General features: G+C 44.4%; 1 protein-coding gene across 2 annotated transcripts in view; it reads left to right on the plus strand.

The window, feature by feature from the left end:
• PITPNB (phosphatidylinositol transfer protein beta) overlaps nt 1–20,697 on the plus strand; it is a 63,813-nt gene extending 43,116 nt beyond the window's left edge. Inside the window, exons 9-12 of one of the 2 annotated variants that reach the window (XM_007082508.3) lie at nt 12,202–12,312; nt 13,928–14,050; nt 17,361–17,446; nt 18,644–20,697. In XM_007082508.3, coding sequence (XP_007082570.1) covers nt 12,202–12,312; nt 13,928–14,050; nt 17,361–17,408 — 282 coding nt within the window. In that variant the 3' untranslated portion in view covers nt 17,409–17,446; nt 18,644–20,697. The remainder of the gene's footprint in view (nt 1–12,201; nt 12,313–13,927; nt 14,051–17,360; nt 17,447–18,643) is intronic. The other variant, XM_007082507.3, reaches the window with a different exon arrangement.
• Nucleotides 20,698–23,431: the final 2,734 nt, after the last annotated feature.

The raw sequence follows: 23,431 nt of genomic DNA on the forward strand, positions 1-23,431 counted from the left end.
CTTGCTCCAGTAAGTACTAACTCTAGCTAATGATGCTTTTACAAGGGAAGAGAGGGGCCCGAAGTTGAGACTCAGGTGAATTAGACATTAAATTTTTTTGAAATTGTCAGCTTTTCAAGTGCACACTTGAAAAGGCGATGCTCCATTTTATGCTGGGCTGTCATGCTTGAGCTCCAGTCTCTTCTGTCGGAGCTCCCACCCAGTTTGAGAACAGGCAGCACATGTAGTTGGACACTGTGAGTTTTACCTAATTTCCAACGTTTTAGGAACCTAGAAGATGATTTTTATTCCTTTTTTATTTATGATTTTTGACTGCCATTGCTTTGTCTTTTATTATCAATTAATGATTAAAATTCTAGAATAGGTTTACTTTCTAGAAATAATGTGAATTTTACATTTTTTTCAGGTTGCATTTTAGCAGTCTTTTCCCCCCAGTGTGTGTGTGTGTGTGTGTGTGTGTGTGTGTGTGTGTGTGTGCGCGCGCGCGCGTGCGCGCGCGCGGGGGAGGGGGGAAACAATAGCTTATTATTTCTCTGGGAGAATGCTCACTGATAGTGATCCCTTTTTACCTATTTAACTCTTGGTTATTAACCTTACCCAAATGATGGTGAGTGTAGCTACCCTTAAAAGTTCAGTTATAGCTTAACTAAGTTACCACGATCCCAGAAATAACTAGTAGTTCCCCCCTGTCTCTGCGGTTTTTCTTTCCATGGTTTCATTTATCCGTGGTCAACTGCATTCTGGAAGCACATGATCCTTCTGATGTCAGAAGGTCAGTAACCTGACGCTGCATCACAGTGCCTGTGTCATCCCCTCCCTTCATCTCAATGGTCATTTTATCATCTCACATCATACAAGAAGGGTGAGTTCAGCACAAGAAGATATTTTGAGAGAGAGAGAAAGACCACATTCATGTAACTTTTATTACAGTTTTTGTTATAATTGTTCTGTTTCGTGATTAGTTGTTGATCTCTCACTGTGCCTAATTTATAGATTACACTTCATCAAAGGTACACATATAGGAAAAAACAGTATATACAGAGTTCAGTACTGTCCATGGTCTCAGGCATCCATTTGGGGGTCTTGGAACATATTCCCCGTGGATAAGGGGAGACTACTGTAATTATGCCATCCACGTATTCCTGTGAAGGAAAGAAAAGTAAAAAGGATGACGGTGGCTGGTAATACAACCTATAGAAAAATAGGAACCTGTGGATTGACTTGATCTTATCAGCATCTCCTGTAATTGTGTTCAGCAGGCCCTGGGGCGCCTGGGTGGCTCAGTGGGTTGGGCGTCCGACACCGGCTCAGGTCATGATCTCACGGTTGGTGAATTCGAGCCCCGAGTCGGGCTCTGTGCTGACCGCTCAGAGCCTGGAGCCTGCTTCCGATTCTGTGTCTCCCTCTCTCTCTGCTCCTCCCCTGCTCATGCTCTTTCTTTCTCTGTCTCTCTCCTTCAAAAATAAATAAAAACGTTAAAAAAAAAAATTTAAGTTGTGTTTGGCAGGCCCTGTTTGCCAGTGACGATACCCACCATGGCACTGATGGTAGGGCTGGGTGGTGGTTGGGGATTTCTGTACGTCTGAACTAGGAGAGAAGGGAGGAATGCGTGGTAATTAGGCAAAAAGGAAAAAGAAGTCCTGTTCTGGACCCACTTGCCTGAGAGTGTCTGTCAGAATGCTCCTGTGCAAGAGCGCAAGGGCTGCCCGCTCCCTCTGCAGCGGCTCCGGGCCTTCCTTCCGTGTGCCGTCCCATCCTCTCCCTTCAGTCTTCTTTCCCATCGCCCCTCAGGAGAAACTCCCTTTCACGAGTACAAATTCAAAAGTGCATTCGGCACCAGGTTCAGACTCTGTGATCTCTTGGAAACTCTTCCTTAGTTACCCCACGCTGGCGTGTTCCTTCTGAACTCTCACAGTATTTACTGGCTGTCTACGCCGGACTGGAGAGTGGAAAAGACACTTTTCCTTGGTGCCAGGTGCTACGCGAGGTCGTGTTTCATCTTCACGACCTTCCTGTGGGGTAAGTACAACTGCTTCATTATATAGATGAGAAACTTGGCCAGAGAGACACAGGTAATAGTTGTAGGAGAAACAGCAGGATGTCTGACATCTCTATGGCACCTGATTCAGCGCCAGTCACAGAGATGCGTAGTGGGTGGAGACGTGACGCTTTCTGACCCCCACATCACCAGTAGGCATCTCTTACGCCCTGTTGCATCAGGCCACGTGTGTGTCTCTCTGTACTCATGGTATTTGCTAGAATTTGATAATTCCTGTTAACATTTGTACGTTTCCACTGGTCAGGGAATCTGTAGGTGACAGTGGCACTGAGGGAAATCCATTTCCTTATCGCTTGTGGTATAGGCTGTGACTTCGTTAACTTAATCCTAGTTCTGGGCCTGGGTTTCCACATCTCTAGAATGGGAAGGACATTGTCACTGCCTTAAAAGGTCGTTGCCAGGACTGAATGAAGTAGTGAGTGTTACGTTCCCAATGCGGAGGAAGCTTTGGTCTTTGCAAATGAAAAGCCACATCATCTCTGGGGGTTGGTGAGATCTATACACAAGCTGCCCTATTAATGACACAGTTATCCCTTTTCTGTGTCTGGTATCCAGGGGTTCTCTTGTCTTAATAGCTGGGAGTCGTCAAGCCCATCTTGACTCACTTGTCTGTCTGTACCCCTTGTCTTTAACGTGTGTGTGTTACGAGTGCTTGATGTGGGTCAGCTGAAGAGCAGAGGCCATATGAATGCTAGAGAACCTTTACTAGTAAGTGGTCCTGAGGGTGCCAGGGGAGCACCAGTGAGTAGATTTTCATATTTTCCAACTGGGTTAGAGTACGGACTTTTTTTTTTTTTTTTTGCCTATGGTATGATACATACCTTTTATTTTTTAAAAACTACAAACCCAGGGATGCAGGCTTTAGTTATGGATTCATCTTCCTTCTGAAAAGAGAATTTTTTAAATCTGAGCACATGAGTTATATTTTGTTATTTAGGGTTCAACACTTAAGTGCTTTTGTACATACTGATAGGGGAGGGATTTATAACCTGGTAAAGATTTTTGCTTCAAGGTAGATTAGTGCATTTCTTACGGATGTAAATGTTTATTTCTTTATAGCACTGCATGCACATGTGTGTGTGCACATGTTTTGGTTTCTTCCATGTTTTGAGGGCTTTGTGTGTTCTATGACATTGGTATGGCTGCCTGTTCTAATGGTTTATCACAAACCGTGTACGTGTGGATGTCTTTAGCTTTCAAGTTTACCTCTTCCGATCTGAAGGGTTGTCATCTTAACAAATTGAACCACCATCTTTGAAGATTATGGTGTCGTTTGCATCCTATGGCAAGGCCGAATTTCTTTCTTTATTTAATGCTGATGCTTCCTGAAGACTTAAAGTTCTGTGTGTCTATAAGATAGTTAAGAATTAGGCCTATAAAGGTCTTTTGTAGGAGACTTTGCCAGAGTATCTGGCCCTTAGAGTGCTTGGCGGGTCTCGGAACCATCCAGTGTCTGAACATTGTGGTATAAGGTGATCAGGTCAAATAAAGAAGTTGATCTAGAAATTGGGATTCTTTTTTTTTTTTTTTTTAATTTTTTTTTAACGTTTATTTATTTTTGAGACAGAGAAAGACAGAGCATGAACGGGGGAGGGGCAGAGAGAGAGGGAGACACAGAATCAGAAGCAGGCTCCAGGCTCTGAGCTGTCAGCCCAGAGCCCGACGCGGGGCTCGAACTCACGGACTGCGAGATTGTGACCTGAGCTGAAGTCGGATGCTTAACCGACTGAGCCACCCAGGCGCCCCTAGAAATTGGGATTCTTTAATGTTATCTTTGTGTGCGTACATTTGCTTTTTCTAGCCATAAAGGCACGTCCTATTGATGTTCGAACTCCAGTCTGGAGCGAAAGTTCTGGCAGCTGGAGCTTTCACAACAGTATGTCGTGCTGTTTACCTGCTCAGTCCTGCTTTAGACTCATTTTAGAATTACCCGTGAAGCCGATCTGGATCCTTCAAGCTAGTGGAGGGCAGCCATCTGTGGATTGTAGGGATGCTGATTTGTTCCCTGCCACACTACCAAGACTCCTTTCTCCTCCCGCCTCTCATCTGTGGAAAGAAGGTGGGAGCCTTGTCAGTGGCCCGAAGTGAAGATACCACAAGGTTCTGTTGGCCAGGGATGGGAGGAAGGGAAGCGGGGGTGAGGGAGAGCTCAGAGCCCAGCTGTGGAAATCTCTTTGAGATAGAGCCTTGCGAGAAGGCAGCCCAGAGCCCTCAAGAGGCTAATGAGCACCTGATAGCCTCTCGAGGAGAGAGACCGGGGGTCCTTTCCTGTCTTCATCTAGACATGGCTCTGAGTCCTGGGAAAGATGTGAAGACATTAAAACATGTTCCCTCCCTATCATCTCATTTTCAAAAACCTATAGTGGGTGGCATACAGAGACTTAATAATTAGTGTCTGGTTAGACCTCATTGTAGCTTATGTGTAATAAAGCCGACCTGAAAACATGGCTAGGTTTTTTTGGTTTTGTTTTTGTTTTCTTGAGCACCTGGTTTGCAAATGAGGTTTTTAATTCAGTATAAAAATAAGTAGCGCTTGGTCTGTGTGAATTACCCAATTCCTACAGAGGACAGCAAGAAATCTGTCCCATGTCTTCAAGAAGCTAAGTGCCCGGGAGTGATACACGATTAGTTCTAACCTTATCGTGGATACTGAATGCCTCTGTTCTCAGGCAGCACCAATGGACGCAGGCAGGGAGACAGATGGAGTGTCTTACTTGGGTTCGAGAGGTGATCCGACAGGATGGGCCCCTTGCAGGGTTCTTACTGACACTGTCAGGGACAGTGTTTTCTTCACGAGCATTATCTGAAGAGTGAACCTGTGGTTTCGCTTGCACGTGGTGTCGCTCCTAGAGTAATTGGACACAAGCACGAAGCACATGTCATAGTTCTGATTAGGAAAATGGGTGTGAGCTCCACAAACACTAAGTTTGGAGACATGGAAAATGTGACTGATTATCCTGTCACAGGCAGTAAGCTTTCCTGTCTTCACTTCATTTTGCCTGTTTTCATGAAATTAGTTTAGCCTGTGATTAGTTTAGTCTTTTGAACTTCTTTTTCGCATTTGCTTACTCTCTTTAACATTTCCCATTTGCCGAGTCAGATAAGAATCTTCCAGCCCTGGACTCTGCTGAAGTCCTCTGTTGATGACCTTCTCATGGTACTTGGTGTGTCCCCTGTCAGAGCGGGGGTCTGTGTGCTCACTGGGCCTCCATCCCCACCCCCTTTGTCCCTGTTACAACACTGAGTTTTCGGCCATGGGCTCTGTGTCTGACCTACTTAACGTGGGGCACTGCCCAGCACCGAGGTTTGTGCCTGGGAGAGGCTTAGTAAGTATTTGCTGGATTCAAGTTAACTGCCTTGAACCAAATAAAAAGCAACCAAACGTTGGACTTGCTGTGTACTTACAGAGAATATGATGTCCACTGTAGATCTGTCTAAATGGCTGCCAAAAAAAAAAAAAAAAAAAAATCCGGTCAAAACTGAGGGTGTGGTGAGGCTGAGTTGGGGAATTGGGTTTTGCTTGAGAGTTAAGTACACATACTTCACATATATTCTGTAATCTTCTGTTGGTATTTACTGATGCGTGCACTGGCAGCAGCCCCAGCAGTGCATTTATTTTTAACTTTCTTAGTGAAATCTGGGTTGGAAACTTACATTATGAAATCAACAGCTGAAATTGAGCATTCAGATTGCCTAAAATTGAAAAATTAAAATATGAAGGCAGTATGAGCCTTCCAGAACCTGCCGCGTACTTCCAGAGTATCAATCTGGTGATCTGTAGCACATACCAATTCCTTCTCCATCCCCACGCATTTTGACTAGGAAGGAGAGTGTGTGGAGTTGACGTGTAGCGTGGCATTGTGAGAGGACTACGTTTTTAGGAAATGAGTTTCCATAATGCCTTTGGGCCTGTTTCATTTGTTTTTCCTAATTGTCTTTTACGTTTGTTTATATTTGTCTGTCACAGATACAAGAAACTAGTTCTTGTGGATAACTCGGGCTGATTGCTCGCCATTCCGGTTAAACACGCTGCGTTTTGTTTAGTTATGCTGCGTGGCTCCAGTATACATTACTCTCCCTTAGGCCTCGTCCACATACCTCAGAGTAACCTAATATGCGTTGTTAAATTAAAAACATGATTTGCGTTTGGGGGTTTCATTTATGGTTAGAAACATGAAATGTAAGGAATTCAGTGAACACACAAACGAAATACAATTTTAGAAACCTTTTCTCCACTAGCTTGTGCTTGCTGCATTACAGATGAAATTTAAATTATGTAAAGATGAGTCATAATTTAGGGTTCTTCTGTTAGCCTGTTGTTTTCATTTTATAGAACTCCTGACTGTTCTTGTCTTTTGGTAACCAGCTAGTCTTTACCTTTTATTTTCAATTGTTCTTTTAAATTTTCGTGCTTTCATCTATATAAAACTCATATTTATCAGCAAAGTAATTTTATTTACAACTAGATTTAGGAAAGAGTTAATCCCGTTTTGCTTTAGGTTAGCAAATGTGAAGTTTGAGCTGAGTCGGAATTAATGTGTGAATGATCTGAATTTTGATTTTGGCTTTATTTGCCTTGGGCTTATTTTTCTACCTGATCAAGAGGAAAACGTTTGTATTGTTCAAGGCGAGAGAGGAAGCTTTGCTTTGCCCCAGTGAACATCCTGAGAACTGGACAGACAAGCTGGAACTCCTTTGGGTTCTGTGGATCCTAGAACAGTCCTCTGAATGTGGAATGCCAAATATTTGCCCCATTGAGATTTTTCACGTTTTGAAAGTCACACATTTTTTCACAAGAATATTTCTGATGACTCTGAAGAGTGTGTCATATTTTACTTCGCATGTGTACCTCATTTTTACTTTAGAAGTTTAAGATTAGGAAAAATGTAATATGGACTGGACTAAGATTATCTGTTTAAGATCTTAATTCAGCTTTTAGCTTGATTTTGTTTAGCTTTTATGTATTAAATCTCAAAACCAAAGGCAGGAAAACATTTAGATTATTTATAGTCAAAAGAAGAGTGAAGATTTGAAATAGTACCCAGATGATTTAGGGCAAAGGAATTCATTGTCCTAAAATAGTCACCTTCGGGCAAAAACTCTTGTATTGTCGAAGCGTATTGGGTTTTTTTCTGATTACGAAAGATGTATACTTCTTAAGTTTCAGAAATAAAGAATTGTACACAGAAGAAAGTAAAAATCCATTACATTCTCACGATTTAATTCTTGTTATCTGTTACATATCCTGGTTTATGTACTGTATTTTGTTAATAAATGTTTATACCATGGATAGATACCTGTTTATGTTCATATCGTGCCTTTAAAAAATGTTTACATTATTAAGCATTCTCTGAAAAGATGGTTTTTAATGTCTATGTGTGTAGCAGCCCATTGTTTGGAAGGCTTGTAAAATACTTCACCATTAAGTCCAGGTTGTTGCTGTTATAAGTAAATATGTAGTGTTTTCTGATGAATCGGGATACGTTTCTGGAAGTGGAATTACATGGTTAAAGGGTTATACATAGGATATGGACAGCTTTAAGGCTTTTTAATGACAGAGGGTCAGATTCCCTTCCGAGAAGATGGTGCCACAAGGATTGTTTCAGCTTTTACTTAACTATGTCTAGGCAGTCTCCCTATTTTCTGTTTCATTACATGTGGAGATTTTTTCTAAGTGTTTATTTATTTTCATTGTGTATGGAGACTTTTTTTTTTTTTTTTTTTTTTAATGTTTGCTTATTTATTTTGAGACAGAGCAGAGGAGGGGCAGAGAGAGAATCCTGTGCAGGCTCCGCACTGTTGGTGCAGAGCCTGACCTGGGCGATAGATCTCACAAACTGTGAGGTCACGACCTGAGCTGAAATCAAGTGTCAGATGCTTAACTGACTGAGCCACCCAAGGCTCCCCTGGAGACTCGTTTGTTTGTTTAATCTCCACACCCAACACATGGGACTTGAACTCAGTACCCGGAGATCAAGAGTCACATGCTTTTCCGACTGAGTCGGCCAGATGCCCCTAGGTATAGACACTTTGTAAGCCATTTCTTAACCACTAGTCTTAAGGTCATACATGGCTGAAATTAAGAGGCAAATCGCACAAGTCATCGTAAGAACTGAATGAAACCTTAAATATTGCATATATTTAAAAAAAATTTTTTTTTGAGAGATGGAGGGGCAGAGAGAGAATCTTAAGCAGGCTCTATGCCCAGTGTGAGCCTGACGCGGGGCTGCATCTCACAACCGTGAGATAATGACCTGAACCAAAATCAAGAGTTGGACACCTAACCACCTGAGCCACCCAAGCGCCCCAGATTTCACATATATATTAATAATATATAATATATATTAAAAATAGGTAGCTTCCATGTTCTCCGTTTTTTCCTGTGGTTGACATTACGTTTCTGTAGGTCCCCTCACCTCATACTGTGAGGTGTTGACACTGTAAAGAATTACGCTAAGAAATAAAGGCAGCAGGCTCTTCGTTGACTTGTTTTTTAACTTGTACATATTCTGTGAATTTTTTTTTTAATCACTTGTAAGTTGTATGGAAAAACAAAAAAAGCAGATGAGACTGGAATGTATATTTAAGGTCCGAGGAAGATAGTTTGGAGAATGGGTTCATTTTGTCCCATGACTTAAACTAAATATTATAGATCACTGTTTGTAAATTACCACTATTCCTTTAATTGATTTGAGCAGACTGCCAGAGTCACTAGAAAGCGTGTGAGAAACAAACTTAGGTAATTGTTGGAGTCATGTGTGTATGCTCTGCTCTTGGAGCCCAAGTGTGGTATAAGCATATTTGTGTTAAACTCAGCTTACCCTTTAATTAGAACCATGCTTCATCCTGCCGTTTTTATAAAATGGTAGAATTCTGAGGAGTCGGTGTTCTCCTGGAAACAACCAAGGTTTTCATTTAGCACACTAAGGTGTCCAGTGATTTGGAGTTTCAGAACGAAGCTATCAGCGGCCCATAATTAATAGGGCCTTGGATTGTTCCGTCTGGAAGGTATCTTAGGGCTAATCAGTGGTGCATCAGAGGTTCTTAGCTGCAGAGGCGATTCAGCCCAAGTGCATAGGCAGGAGGATATTTTGCTAATAAGCCCATTATGGAATAAAATGCAAAATTATAGGAAGTCTTAAGCCACTGAATGCCAAGGACATGTGCCGTCCCTGACCCTGGAGGAACTAAGTTCACTGACCCTTTTAGCGTCGCATCAGTGGAAGACGAAAAGTTGAGCCCAGTGTTTCCTTTTATTGGCAGAAGCAAGGCCCAGAGAGGTTAAGGATCCTACCCACCTAACATAGGAAGTTACTTTGCATAATGGGAGCTGCAACCCACATCCCCTTACTCCTAGTCTAAGGCTACTGTTTAGCAGGTGTATTTCATAATTTTAAATACTATATTCTTCATATTTTCTTCAAATTGTGTTTCATCATGAAGGCTTTCATTGATACTTGTTGAACGAGAGAGTACCTCAATACTGGCTCATTGCTTACTGAAAAAAAAAAACGATCTGTGAAAGACCAGCCGTGTGATAGTCTCGGTGAGGCTGGGCACTCAGAAGCTAGTTATGTCTTGTGGAAGGCTGCTGGGCTAGTTCCACACACAGGAGCCCAGCTGAAGTGCGTGGGGTCTGCAGGCTAGGGAGGGGGAACTGCAAATATGTTTCAGGCCGGGGCCACAGCGACAGAAGGGTGTCCCTTCTGGCAGAGATCCTTAGCACCAAGGATAGTGGTTTTGTCGTTATTTGTGCACATGTAATTACTCTCCTCTCTCCCGGCCGCTTTTGTGTCCTCTTACAACACCTAGCACAGATGGGGTTGTAAGTGGCACCCTCTTAATACTTGCCGAATTAAACCTGTTCATAAAGTGTATGGGATTGGATACGCGTGGGTGTGTACATACGCATCCCTGCTGAATTATGATGTTAGTACTCTGTTTTATGGGAGGGAAGTCATGGGGAAGTAGAGCTCAGCCAGCCAAGTTCTTCTGTTGACCTAGAATTCACCCACACCAGGACAGTTTGCTGTATATCGTGTTTTTATTTAAACGCTTGTGGTGGTACCTCACCGATTTAACCCCTGTGCCAGCTCATTAATAAGATGAAATGTTACAACCGAAGAGATTTTCTGAGAGAAGTTGATCAATCACGCAGGACTCTGTAGAACTTTGGAGTCATATTAATAAGACCAAGATAGAATTTTTCCATCTATCCTGTCTTTAGAATGCATTTGAGACTGGAACGTTAACTGAGGATTTGGGGGGAAATGTGGTCTGGTGCTGTGATTGCTTAAATGAAGAATCATTTTGAGGTTTTAGAATATGACCTAGGAATTCATCATTTTTCGAATTTGTGTACATGATGGCTGCACGGAACGAATACTGGCTACACACAGTGGACGTACTGAAAGTGGGATGTACGAATGGGTTGCAGCTGACAAGAAGGGACCGTGGCACACGGTGTGACCGATGCTGGCGTCGTGATGTCCTGAATGTGGCGTGGAGCTGAGAGCAGTGGTGAATGAGGGGGAAGAACCCCTAAAAGACTGCTTCATCTCTTCACCTGGCCATCCCGTTTTTATAAAAAGGGGATGTATTTTATAAAAAGTACATGACCTTGTACTCTTTGGAGAAACATTATCTAAAGTTGTTTTGCAAATTGAAACCGGTAATCCCTACTCTATGAAAGAATAAGAGAGTGAAGTAATATGTGGTAAGCCCTTGAGTTCCCCCAGCTAAGCACGGGGCTCGCACCACCTGGTTGAGTCCCCACAGGGGTCCTGAGACGTAGCGTTTGTCTTGCAGGTGCACCAGCCCTGGCCCGAGAGTTTACAGAATGGCCCTTTCCCCTGTCCGTACCTGCAGTCTGTGATTCTTTGATACCTGCCTGCTTTCCATACAGACTGGGAGCCCCAGAGCCGGGACCGTGTCTGCTTTTGCTCGCTTCCGTGAGCCCGTCCCAGGCGCTCTTCTGGGTCGGCCCAGGACTGTCTCGGGCTCCTGCACACACACCTTGGGAGACCCATGTGAGCTCCTGGCTCACCCACTACTTAACCCTTCCCCCCGAATAAACACGCTAGCATCCTGAACTTGCTAATAAGGCAGAAGCCTGTATTAAGTTTCACAGAAACGGGCAGTAGTAACCATAGATTGCAATCCCCTGCCTTATTTTTACAATGAAAATTTCAAAATTAGCCGAAAAACCGAAAGCATCTAACAGTGAGCACCTCTACCTAGGTTCAGCCGTTGTTGATGCTTCACCATCTTTGTTTTCCCTCTCTTCCCCTCCTTCCCTCTCCCCCTCTCTCAACACAAGTACATATTTAAGTTTTTTGGCTCAACCTAGGGTGACATAATCTAAGGTTCCAAACTCTAATTGCTTTTTAACGTTGTTTTCTGAAAGTAAATTGTAGACATTATATACTTCTTTAGTCTCTTTCCATCCAGATAGCCCCTCATTTCTTTCCCTTCTTTAAAAAAAAAAAAAAAAAAAATACCCCTCCCCCCCCACCACCACCTTTTTACCCTAACAACTCTTGATTTGATTCCCTGACTGTGCCATTTCAACTATGAGGTGTGACCGTTTGTACAAATTCAAGCCGGGATGTCAAACACTTGGTAATTGTAGACCGTTTTTCCTGCTTGCCGCGTCCCTTTTCGGATCCCCCTTGTAGTGAGAATACCTCAGTTAATAAACAGTGCCACTCCACATGCCAGCGTTAGAAAGACACAGAAGACGGCTAAACTTCCTGATCGTTCTTTATTGTGCCTCACCACATCCATGGGGACGGTGCAGTAATGGCGTTAGGTGAACCCTTATGTATTAAAGCTCACTACTGATACGACGTGGATAGAATTTGGTATTTAATAGAAAATCTGAACAGTGTAATTTGAGGCAGAACAGTGCACCTATTAAACTGTAGAGCCAAGAAGTAACTTCGTCTGTGGAAGGAGGGTTTGCAGCAGGGGAATACTGCTGCTTTTGCTAAAATGATTTCGAATTTCCAAATACCTAAACTAAACCCATGTGAGATTGTACTTTTCTTCACCTGTGTCTGTGATGTCACTACACAACGGTCACTTTTCATCAGAACAAATATTGAAGTCACGATTTCTCCTTTTCAATTTTCGTCATCTAGAAGGAGCTGGCAAACAACTCTGACTGCCCTCAGATGTGTGCCTATAAGCTGGTGACCATCAAATTCAAGTGGTGGGGACTGCAAAGCAAAGTAGAAAACTTCATTCAGAAGGTAACGTCTGTTCAAAATGCGGAGACTTAAATTTAGGTAGCTATTAGTGGGATATTTTCTGTTACCATGTCTTTTTCTCGCTTCTTAGGTAACAGTTATTGTCTCTGTATAATTCCTTTCTACCCTTTTCTGCCTAGAAACAGCAGACAGATACCAGCAGGTTTTAAGGAGCTTTCTTTGGGGAGGAGCGTAGCCGTGTTTTGTTCAACATGCTTTCCCAATGGTTTGCCCAGTTGTTTTCACAGAGAGCCCTCTCCGTGTACAGCATGTCCCCAAGGGTTCCTGGGGTCTTGGCACTGGCTGGAGGGAGAGGCCAGGCCTTGTCTGCTGAGGGGCTCCTCTGTCCGACCTCGGTTGGCTCCCGGCTCACATCCTCCACAACATCTCTCTCTCTCTCTCGACACACACTTTCTTACGTACTTGGCACTTTCTCGTGGGAGGTCTTCTTAGAGGTCCTTACTGAGAATAGTTACACTCTGAACCTAGGGTGACAGAATCTGAGGACCCGAATCCTAATTACCTCTTTCGGATGTTGTCTTTATTAAAGTGAAAGTAACATGGACACTTTGATCTAGAAGGAGGAGAAAATTGCAGCTGTATAAAGAAACACACATGTTGTAAACACGTAAGAAATATGGAAAGTTTCTTTGGTGTTTACTTTTCCTGTAGTGTGACTATTTCTTCTATTATCGTTATAAAGAAACCCTGTTATACCTTTGAATCCACAAATGGTTGTATCTGTCCTACCATAATTTTCCTACTTTTTAGCTGTAACCACTCTGACATTTTTTTTAAAAAAAGGGTCCTAATGTGCTGGACACTGAGATTACTGTTGGGCCTGCTTGCAGCTGGCCCATGGTAGGCACTCTGTAAATACTGGCTTCCTTCCTTCCTCTTGGATCATAGTAATAGATTAACAATCTAGTTCGTCACACATGTAATTGATGAAGTCCCTTCTGTTCATGGAAAGAAATTTTAAAGTTGAAGATTGTCCAAAAGTATTAAAGTACTGTTTTTGTTCAGTGAGCTTTTCTCTCTTCTTGGGAAATTTTAGTAACATTTAAATAACGTAGCAATTAAAACCACTCATTAAATGTATGGTTTTTTATAGAGAGTGAGAGTAACGTTAGAGTAGAAAAATTGATGGAGAGTATGTAATAATCCTTAATTTAAATAAACGTCTTATTCCAAAGAGCCCAAGATTCTTTTGTCTCCGTACACATTATATTCAACCTCACAATATTCTTTGAATCGCAGAGAAGTTAAGAATGACCATGTATTGTTTTATACCGGAAGAAATCGAGTTGACCCTTGGTCACCAGATTTAGAAAAAGGTACAAATAGACCACGTCTAGCGGGAGTTTATGTTGGATCACAACGTACACATCACATTTTTTTCGGTTCCTGACATGTTGTGCTGCCTTTGCAGGGAGAGATTTCACATTTCACAGGGAGATTTTTCTTTTTCTTTTGTTTTACAAAATGATACAAAAGACACAGTGGTCTTTTCCAAGTATATGTAGATTGCATGGGTTAATTGGGATGTAGAAAGTTAATATGTTACTAATCTTCTATTTTTGCCATCTTATACTACTTTTCTTCTTTGTTTTAAAAGCAAGAGAAAAGGATATTTACAAACTTTCATCGCCAACTTTTTTGTTGGATTGACAAGTGGATTGATCTGACAATGGAAGACATTAGGAGAATGGAGGATGAAACTCAGAAAGAACTAGAAACAGTAAGACTTCCCACTCTGTGGAAACTCTCATTTCCCCTTTCTAACTATGTTTGTGCTTATTAGTAAGTGTAGACTTAGAATTAAGAAGAGTGTCGTTACAGGCCATGTTTAAATATATACCTCCATCAGAATTGGGTTTCTTAGACACTAACATCCTTTTGCATGTTCTGATTTCTCTTTATTTGAGCATCTTCCATGAAAGTAGACTAGAGCTTTATGGACTTGGAGTCTGTACCTGTAAAATGCCCAGGGGTTTCATACTTTGTCATGCAGCAGCTCTCTGTGCTGGGACCTGGTTCATAGTCCTTTTAGACACTCACTTTATCAGACCAAGTTGCCTTTGGCTCATTTTGTTATCACTGTCAGTTAGATAAGGCTAGCCATATTGTCACACGTTCCAGAGATTCCCTCCCACAGCTAGCACTTAATCCTTAGCTCTTTAGCAAGCTTTAGGCAGAAATTCGGGTGATGCTTGGGCTGGAGGTCAGCCAGCCCTGCTTGGCAGTTAAAGCCTGCCCCAGCTCCTGCCCAGCCCCAGCGGGCAGGGCAGACCCTGCAGCGCGTGAGCGCCCCCTTTCTGCCCGGGATGGGTTCTTCCCACTTCCTCTTAGAAGTGTCTGCTTCTGCTTTTGCTCTGGGCCACGCTGCTTTTCAGTTGAAAGTAAGGCCCTCTTGGGGGACGTGAGCCCAAGGAATGTCGGGGATGGGCTGGTGGTTTCAATGCAGCCGTCCAGAGTCCCGCCAGCGGTCCTAGTTTTGGAAGCCCTGAAGGCGGGAGCGTTTGACGGACGCTTGTGTGTGAGGCAGGACCTCCACTTAATCACAGGAGAGTGGCAGCAAATCAGGTTCTTTGGCACAGAAGGAAATCTATTTGGCACACAGCATCATAAAGAATCTGTGTTGAAAATTGCTTACTTTTGGTGATTACGGCAGATCTGCTTCTAATTAGCTTTATACAAACCTTCTGAGAGGACTAGGACATATTTTCTTTATAAGGCAATAAAATGTTTTAACCTTATCTTATACAGAAAGTAAACTTTCAGCAGTCTCCAGTTTATGAATGGATTTTGTTCCAAAAGTTTTTAAGTTGATTTTTTGGAATTTGGAACCTGTTTTGCCATGGAGACAACATTGTAAATTGGAGTTCGGTTTCTAGGCCAGACAATAGAAACCTCTTTTGCCTCCGTTTCTCACACTGAGAGTATGACTTTCAGTTCTGGGTCTTGGAAGTAGGGTGGTAGAATGGCAAGTGTGGAGGACTCTCCCTCACCCCCTTATTTTTAGGCTGGCCCCTAAATATTTAAACAGCCAAGAGTAAACCATGGTTTACTTGCCCCCTTTTTTTCCCCCATGCCCTTCTCCCACTTCTGTCTTCCCGTTTTCAAGAGTCCAATGCTCTTCTCTAAGAAGCACTCCTACCAGCACCCAGTTTTGGTCCCTCCTCCCCTGCCTTGGCTGGCTCTGCTCCCTCCACGTGCTCCAGAGACACCTGCCAGCCCTGTCTCCAGCCCCTCTGGGCAGCTAGACTCAGCTGAATGTTAAAAAAGAAAGCAGCATGATTACATTCATTCTCACTAAGCTCATGGCACAGCCTTGGTATCTTCAAAAAGGATTTACCAGCGCTCAGATAAAACCTGTTTTTCTTAGTTTGAGCCCGTAAGACGGAGGTTGGCTTTTGGTTCTCATTTTTATGTTGCAAGGACTGTCCAGAACATGAGGAGAAGAGGTCACGGTTGAAGGGTGAGGGATGAAGCCCTCTGTGGTCTGAGCTCTGAACCCCAAGACAGAACTTGGCTGGGACCTCTTCCCTTCCCTGCCAAGTTCAGTGTCAGGACAACAGGAATCAGAGCAGTCCCAGTGTACTCACAGTGAGTGCCCTGACCAGCAGGTAGAGGTGCCCGCTCCCACCTCTTGCCATGGGCCTTGCAGGCTCAGCTTCTTGCTTCTCCAAGCGGGTCCATAAGGTAGATGCGTAGTTACACAGAAGCCCCATTTATCCGAAGATACCATTGTCGTGCCTGTACGGCTCAGACTGACGGATTCCCACATGACGTCGGTAGAAGTCTCTTGCTGGTTCAGGGCTTGGGGGGGACGTGGCAGTTTCTTTGTTAAATATTGCAAAAACGTTTTAAGGCAATTTCAGCATTATATGCTGATCATCGTCACGTAAAATCCCATTTAAGTTATTTTGCTGTGGGTCATCGGGGAATGCTTTATTCCGCGTCACGTTGCTGTTGCTTTGAGCCCTAACGGTTGGTTTGTGAGCGTCTTCAGGCTCTGGGCGGCATCGTGCCTGCAGGCCAAAGCGCCTACCCAGAAAGCACCTGCCTCACGGTGGGGCTTGAGGTTGCCGAGTCCTCATCACCACAGAGGGATTTCCCCTTTTCTTGACGTCCTGTTTCCCTGACACCTGACGATGGAGTTTGATACATTATAATTCTCTTCTTAATTCACAAATATTTTAAGACCTGGATTTCTTTCAAATGGGTTTTGGCCCCGGAGAAAAGGAACTGCATCTTGAGAGCTTAGGCATGACAGGAATGCCCTGCCTGGAATCCTGAAGAGAAGTGCGGGGTTAGGCTTAGCTGCTGAAGAAGTGCTGGGGGTGAACTTAGTGCTTGTATGTCACAACTGGCACTTCTGGGGGTCGGGGAGAAGTGTTGAGTTGCAGAAGTGTGTTTATTACATCTGTTCCTTTTCTGTCCGCTCTTTTCTGATTCTCTCATTGAGTTTTTTAAAAATCGTCCGTAGGCTACTGTAATGAATGCCTGTCCTTTCTGATGCGTCCTTATGTCCTTCTTTGTTTCTCATACATTGTGCCTGTGCTCACTTGTTCTTCCTCTTGTCCTCCCTCTTATAAATAAACTTCCCATAAAGAACTCCTGTCAGGGACTCTGGTCTCAGAAGCAGCAGAGGTGGCCACCCCTCATGGCTTCCTGTCTGGTCTAGGGACTATGAACATATGACTCAGACCGTCGGGGCATTTTCTCACATTGTATTGGTGAACAGTTCATTTACCCTTGGCCGTCTTTGATAATTCCACATCATCAGTCTGCAGGCTTCCGTTTCCTAGATTCAAGAATAGATACACATTTTTTGTGTGTGTGCTGTTACAAGAAAAGCCTTTTGCAGGATTTTCCTTAGATCAGTGTTACTGGAGGGGCCTCAGAACTTCATTCTCAATGTGGATGTGGTTATAAATAGGCAGTGGTCATTCACAATCTTTCCTAGATCTTTTTTTCTCCCCCTGCTTACTAACCCAATTTAGAGTCTGTGATTTTGGCAGCTCATGATTTTATTTTACGTTTAGATGCGTAAGAAGGGTACCGTCCGAGGCACGTCGGCTGCTGATGTCTAGATGAGTCCCCTGTAGGGTCAGAGACAATATCAAACTGTGTAAGTGAAGACCCGGGTAAAAAGAATGTTTAAAAACCAATACCTTTTTGGTAATGGGTAGTTAACTTGCTGAGCAGAGGCTAAGTGTTCAATGTGGTTTAATTTTTAGAATTGAAAGAGATACATATGTTCGAGATTGACACGGAACACTTGAGTTATTATTCTGTAAGAGTTTTATCTGTGGGAGCAGGTTGAATGTAGTCATCTCCAGTTCTTAGTGTTAGGGTCAGACACACACCAGCTGCCCGGCATACCGTAGTGTTATCCTAGAAACCAGCTGATTTTTCATTGATGGCCACTTAATCGACCTATTTCTCAATAGGATCATATGTCGTTAGTAAGGAAATATGTAAAAACATTTTAAACCAGAGCTCCTTCGTCCCATACCATAAAGGCCAACCTCGGTGATTCCTTGTAGCTGAAATTTTTTCTGAACATCTGGATGTCTTCCATCATGTTGAATCTTTAGTTAACCTTTATAGTTAGCTTTAATATGTATAAATACACTTTGGTTTTCACTGTAATATAAAATATTTCTACGGCCTTATTTCCCTAACACAAATCTATACACCCAGAGAAGAGATTTTCCTCAAAGGGGAGAAAAGAGCCTCAAAATCTCCCCCACGTACTGAAACTAGTGTGAGTAAACACAAATCATCAGTTGTTACTATTGAACTATAATGTTTGTTGAGGAAAAGAACAAGATTAAAACACTCTCCTCACTCACTGTGGCTCTTTGCTGCCCCCTCACATGGGCTCCCTGCTCTCGAATTATCGAGTTATTGAACACGGGAGAAATGAAGTATTCAGTCATGAACAGAAGTAGTTGTACGAATAAGAATGAATGAACTCTGCCAGGATTCCTCCAGAGCCCTTTGTTTAAATTCAGTGTTCATTTAAAAAAAAAAAAAAAAATTAAGTTACGGTTACTTTTGTTAAGTTCTAAGTTCTGTGACTTATTTCCACTTGCAATTTATTTTCCCTCTGATGAAACAAGATGTTATACCATTAGTAAGACCAAATCTCCAAGAGATTAGAGTTTTAAAATGTAGTATATGGGGTACATTTTCTGCCAGAAGTTTTACCATGTTGAGGATCCCCCCCCCCCCACCCTGGAGAATGTGCGACAAGATGATAACATTTTTTGGTGTGTCTCTGTATTTTAACACATGGCACTGTCTTTCGCTTTTCTTACAGTTACGTAATCAAGGTCAAGTGAGGGGAACAAGTGCAGCCAGTGATGAGTGAAGAAGAATCTGACCAGTATCTTGCAGTGTTGACGTTTCCCAGACGTGTGCTTGTGATTATGTACTCACGTGCACAGATTCCCAACCACGTGTGTGTATATGTTTGTGTGTGTATGTCTGTAGCTGTATATAAGACGCATGTAGAGCTACAGATCAAAACACACACACGTGTATATTTGTACATACAAACATACTGAAGGGATTAGTACAATTTCTCCAAAGTACTGTACCTATCTTCAGCAAGAATGCAAAAGAAAATATTTTCAATATATATACCTGGAACAGATTTTAATAATTATCAGAGTAATACCATTAATGGACAAATTGACTGCAATGTAATACTAGCTGGTATGTTTCATAAATGTCGAATTGTGGACCAATATATGTGTGTGTGTGTGTGTGTGTGTGTGTGTGTGTGTGTGTGTGTATACACACACAACATAGCCTTTTATTACTTTTCTGTTCTTTTAAATCCGTCTCTTATAAAATTTTATTTTAGTCTCATAAGCAACAGACTCCCACAGGAAAATTTATTCAACATCTTTTGGTATTCCAATGAATCTGGAATGTAAACTCTGAATGTATTTATACCGATTTATTTCTGGATGGTTATTATCTTAAATTCAAATTGGACAATGTCTATTAGTAAGGAGTGTAGTTACCTGCCAATTTTTAACTTGTTTGCCCTGAGGGAAAAATCGTTTTAAAAAAAAAAGTTCCGGTTTTTATTGGATTTTTGTATTTTAAATTTCAAGTATTTTTCTACATCAAACCTAGCAAAAATGGAGATGACGGCTTGTGATTTATAATAAACACTATACAATTTTCAGGCTTCTGTTAGGCAAGCAAAGGAATTGATGAAGAAATTAATAGCATTGTAGGCTGCAGGAAAACTTGGAAGTAGAGCATTTCCGCAGAGTCTTGTTTCTGGAATGACTGTTTTCTGAAATTAGAGCTTGGAAACTATGCAAATGATCTCGATTCCTCACAGCTTACGAGGTAGAAAGCAGATAGTGATGACGGTTTGCTCTTTTCATATTGAAATACACCCTAAGAGAGAAGGCGCCTTTGAGACAGCAGGGAGGGAGGGAGGAACTGGGGGGGCAGCACTGGCCTGTCCGCACACCTTCCTGGGCCGAGGCCCTGCTGAGGGCCTAGCCCTCACTAGAGGTGCTGTCTAGTAGGGCGCCACCGGAACCCATCACGAGTAAGCGTCACGGACATGCTGGTTAGCAGCCGCGGCCACCTTGTCTTCTTCCTTCTTCTTCCTTCTTCTTCTTCCTTCTTTAAAAAAGGAAACGAAGCTAGGTAAGATTTTTATCAGCTTTCTCTGTCCAAACCCGTTTTCTCCTGTCAGTCCTGGAAGCTTGACTAGAATGATATTGTTGAAGCCTTCCGGTCACAAACCGTCGTCTTTAACCTCTCGTCCCTCCTACAGCACACCGGCCCCTGTGGTCATATCAGTTTGTAATCTGATTTGCTGACAGTCCTGCCCGCCCCGCTTCTCGTTTGCCCACACGCCCTGTGTCCCCACCGAGGCGGTGGCAGTGACTCGGACCAGGGTGTTTAGGATCACTGCCGCACCCACGATGCCCTGTTAGCCTTGGCTACGGACCCCACGTTGCATATGTCCTCCGTGTACTCAGGATCAAGACTGATGTTTACTCTCTGGGCACTGTTGTAAGATAGGTGTTGTCAAAGCATAATCATTTTTGTCTGCAGAGTGTTTGGTGCAAGGAAGATTATTGCTAATTTTGTGAAATAAAGAGTCTCGCCCTCTCCTTTTAACGGACTTAACTCTCTGTAGCATCACCGGGAGCTGGGGTGCACATGGAAATGAGAGCCCAGCGCATGGATCTAATGTTTTTCTAACAACTGTGGAGATTGGAGGGAATGCGTGGTGAATGTAAAATATCTAGTTTACTTGGCAGTCTCTTGTGTAAATTACAGTAAAACAAAGTAAATGAAATTTAAACAAAAAATAAATTTGATCACAAAATGCCACTTGTGTGCTTGAGTGGTTGTTTCCCTGATGCCCCGTCTGGTTCAGACCACCGTGGACCACTTCTCTGCCGTTTTCTCAACAGTTCTCTAATTTGCGGCACTACCACTCTGGGAAAAATAAAGAAAAGATGTGGGTTTTTTTTTTTTTAATTTTTCACTGCAAACTCTCGTTCTTGAAATGTGCCTGTGCCACGTTGAACTGTTAGGTTTGGTTTCTTAATTTTCTGCCTTTAAAAGCTAAGCAGTAAACTAAAGAAGGGTTATTATTGGTCTCCGAGGTTCTTTAAAAATTACATTTCAAGGGGATAAATACGGAGAACGCGTAGTATTTCCAAAAGCACTCAGTGAAGATTTTGTCGTCAGAGTCTGATGGTTTCAAGATGGCGGCTTTTCGGTTCAGGGCAGTGCTTCACAAACTCTCTCGGGACTTCACCGTTTCCACTCTCCTGTTTCTGGACGCCTCGCAGCTCTTTTCTCATGGTCTCGCCTTGCACTCGAGAGCCGCTCAGCGTCAGCAGAGGTGGCCGGCCACACGCATGGATGCGTGTAGAGTGTTATGTTTCCGAATGTTCTTTTCCGAGGTGATCTTCTTAGTGTGTTATCTCAGACTTCGTGTCTGCACGCGTGGGGCCGGTCTGCCGTTCAGGATGCTGAGCGGCAGGGCTCAGCAAAGGCCCCCAGGGGAGCCAGGGGAGTAAACGCCACAGCCCGGCGTGGGAGACAGGCGCGTGCACAGCTGATTACAGCTCGGTGCAATAACGGAGAGAGCGCTTAGACCTCGCCCGCTTCATACAGACGACAAAGCAAACGTTCGGGTTCAAGGCAGCTGGGCGGGCACTCGGGGCCCGAGGAGCCCAGAGTGCCGCTCCCGGGCCAGTGCTGCCAACAGCGGGCCTGGGGTCAGGCGCACCCCTCCCGGCCGCTCGCTGAGCCCTGGAGCGCCCAGCTGCAGAGTGCTGAGGGTCAGCTGAGGCGTCGCATCCCCGAGCGTGTGGTGCGCCCTCTTCGGTGTGATCGCTTCCTCCTCCTTCCGTTCATTTCCCTCCTGGTTGATCTGAAATCACTGTGGACCCAACACCTGGCTTTTCCAAAGCTCACCTCTCTCTCCCCTCGCCAACTTGCTAAGCTGGATGGTTTCGCAGCCCAGCCTCCTCCTGACATCTTGTCTCTGAGGAAGGAAGAGACACTTCACTGACGGTTGCTCTGTTCATCTCTCAGCAGCTGCACCGACGGGGTCAGTGTGGGGTTCCCTGTTCTTGACTGTTTGGAAGGAGAAAGTTCTGCCTGTTCTTAGACCCTGAGATCTGATATCATGAGAGCCACCGAATGTTACAGTGTGTTAGGACTTCTGAGTTTTTTCAGGTTGTGCACACTGGCAAGTGTAGATTTGGAGACTACCGCGGTCGGGGGAGGGAGGGAAGGTGCTAGGGGACAGGTTGAAGATTGTCCCTCCGAGCTCGGGGCATCTATTGCCGACAGAGTGCTTCCCGGGAACCCCGCCAGTGTCACTTGAGGTTATGTCCTCTGACTTGGAAACGTTAAGCAACAGCCGGTCTCTTCAAAACCAGTTCTTCAACCAGATTGGATGGGGAAAAAGTAGAAATTGCAGTTATTCCAGAGCTGCCTCTCACAAGGCCGTGTCATCTGAGGCCACGCTGAGCATTTGAAGCCGTGCTCGGCAGCTGGAGGCCCCTGGTGCTCTGATGCCCGGCCCTTTCTTCCTTCTGGAAGTGCCATGTCGTCAGCCTGTTGTTTAAGGAATTCAGAACTGCTTGCCTCCACTGCTTCCTGGCTTCCTCGTGTATGTAAACCAGGGGTTCCCAGCCCTGGCGGCCCGAGAGTCATGGAAGCCTTGAAAAGCGCCGGCTGCCCACCGGTCGCCTTTCTCTGGCTTGGCTCCGGTGTGTCCCGTGTTCAAGGGACAGGGAACAAGAGCTGAGAAGATGCCCACTCTCTTCCTGGGGGATCACTGAGAAAACCCCTTGGTCTCCGTGCAGCCAGCCTTCCCCCTGGCGTGGTCTCCGCAGCAGTCCTCACCCCTCGCTTGGCACCTGCAGGCTCCACGCTGCCCTAACCGGGGAATTGACGCTTCGTCTTCTGTGCCTGGATGGTTTGCATCCCAGGTTAGCTCGGGACCTCAGCACGGGCAGGGGCCACAGCCGTCCCCCGCCCCACCCTGTCCCTTGTTGCCTCCGTCTGCCCACAGCAGATGCCTGCCCGCCCTGTGCAAGGGTCCCTTTGGAGCCCTTGGGGGGAGGGGAGCGCAGCCCCCAAATCCATACGCTCCGGCTCCTGCCCTCGGAGAACGAAAGTGTGGCAGCTAGCTGCCACAGGAGGTGGTAGCTCTGGAAGCTGACGGTAGTGAGTGTGGCAAGAGGACAGAGGAGGGAGCTCCAGGCCCACGTTTCCTCCTCTCTTCGGACCTCTAAACCGGAGTTTTGGTCGACTCTTGCACCTCCAGGAGTCTTCGGCCAAATCCGCGTCTGTCCTCCTCTTCCCAGATGTATGCTCTTCTGTCCGTGACCTGCATCACCGACGGCGCTGCCCGAGCCAGGGACCCTAGTTGGTCACCGAGTCTCAAAAGTGCTCACAAACGCCTGTGAAATCCCGCTCCTCTCATACGGCCTAGTCCAGGCTGTGCTCTGATGAGCCACCCTCTTATCTAGCGCAGGGGTCCGTCAGCTTTCTGCAAAAGGCTGGGTGGTGACCATTTTAGGCGTTACAGGCTCATGCG

The sequence above is a fragment of the Panthera tigris genome, chromosome D3, assembly GCF_018350195.1.
Source record: "Panthera tigris isolate Pti1 chromosome D3, P.tigris_Pti1_mat1.1, whole genome shotgun sequence".
Classification (NCBI taxonomy): Eukaryota; Metazoa; Chordata; class Mammalia; order Carnivora; family Felidae; genus Panthera; species Panthera tigris.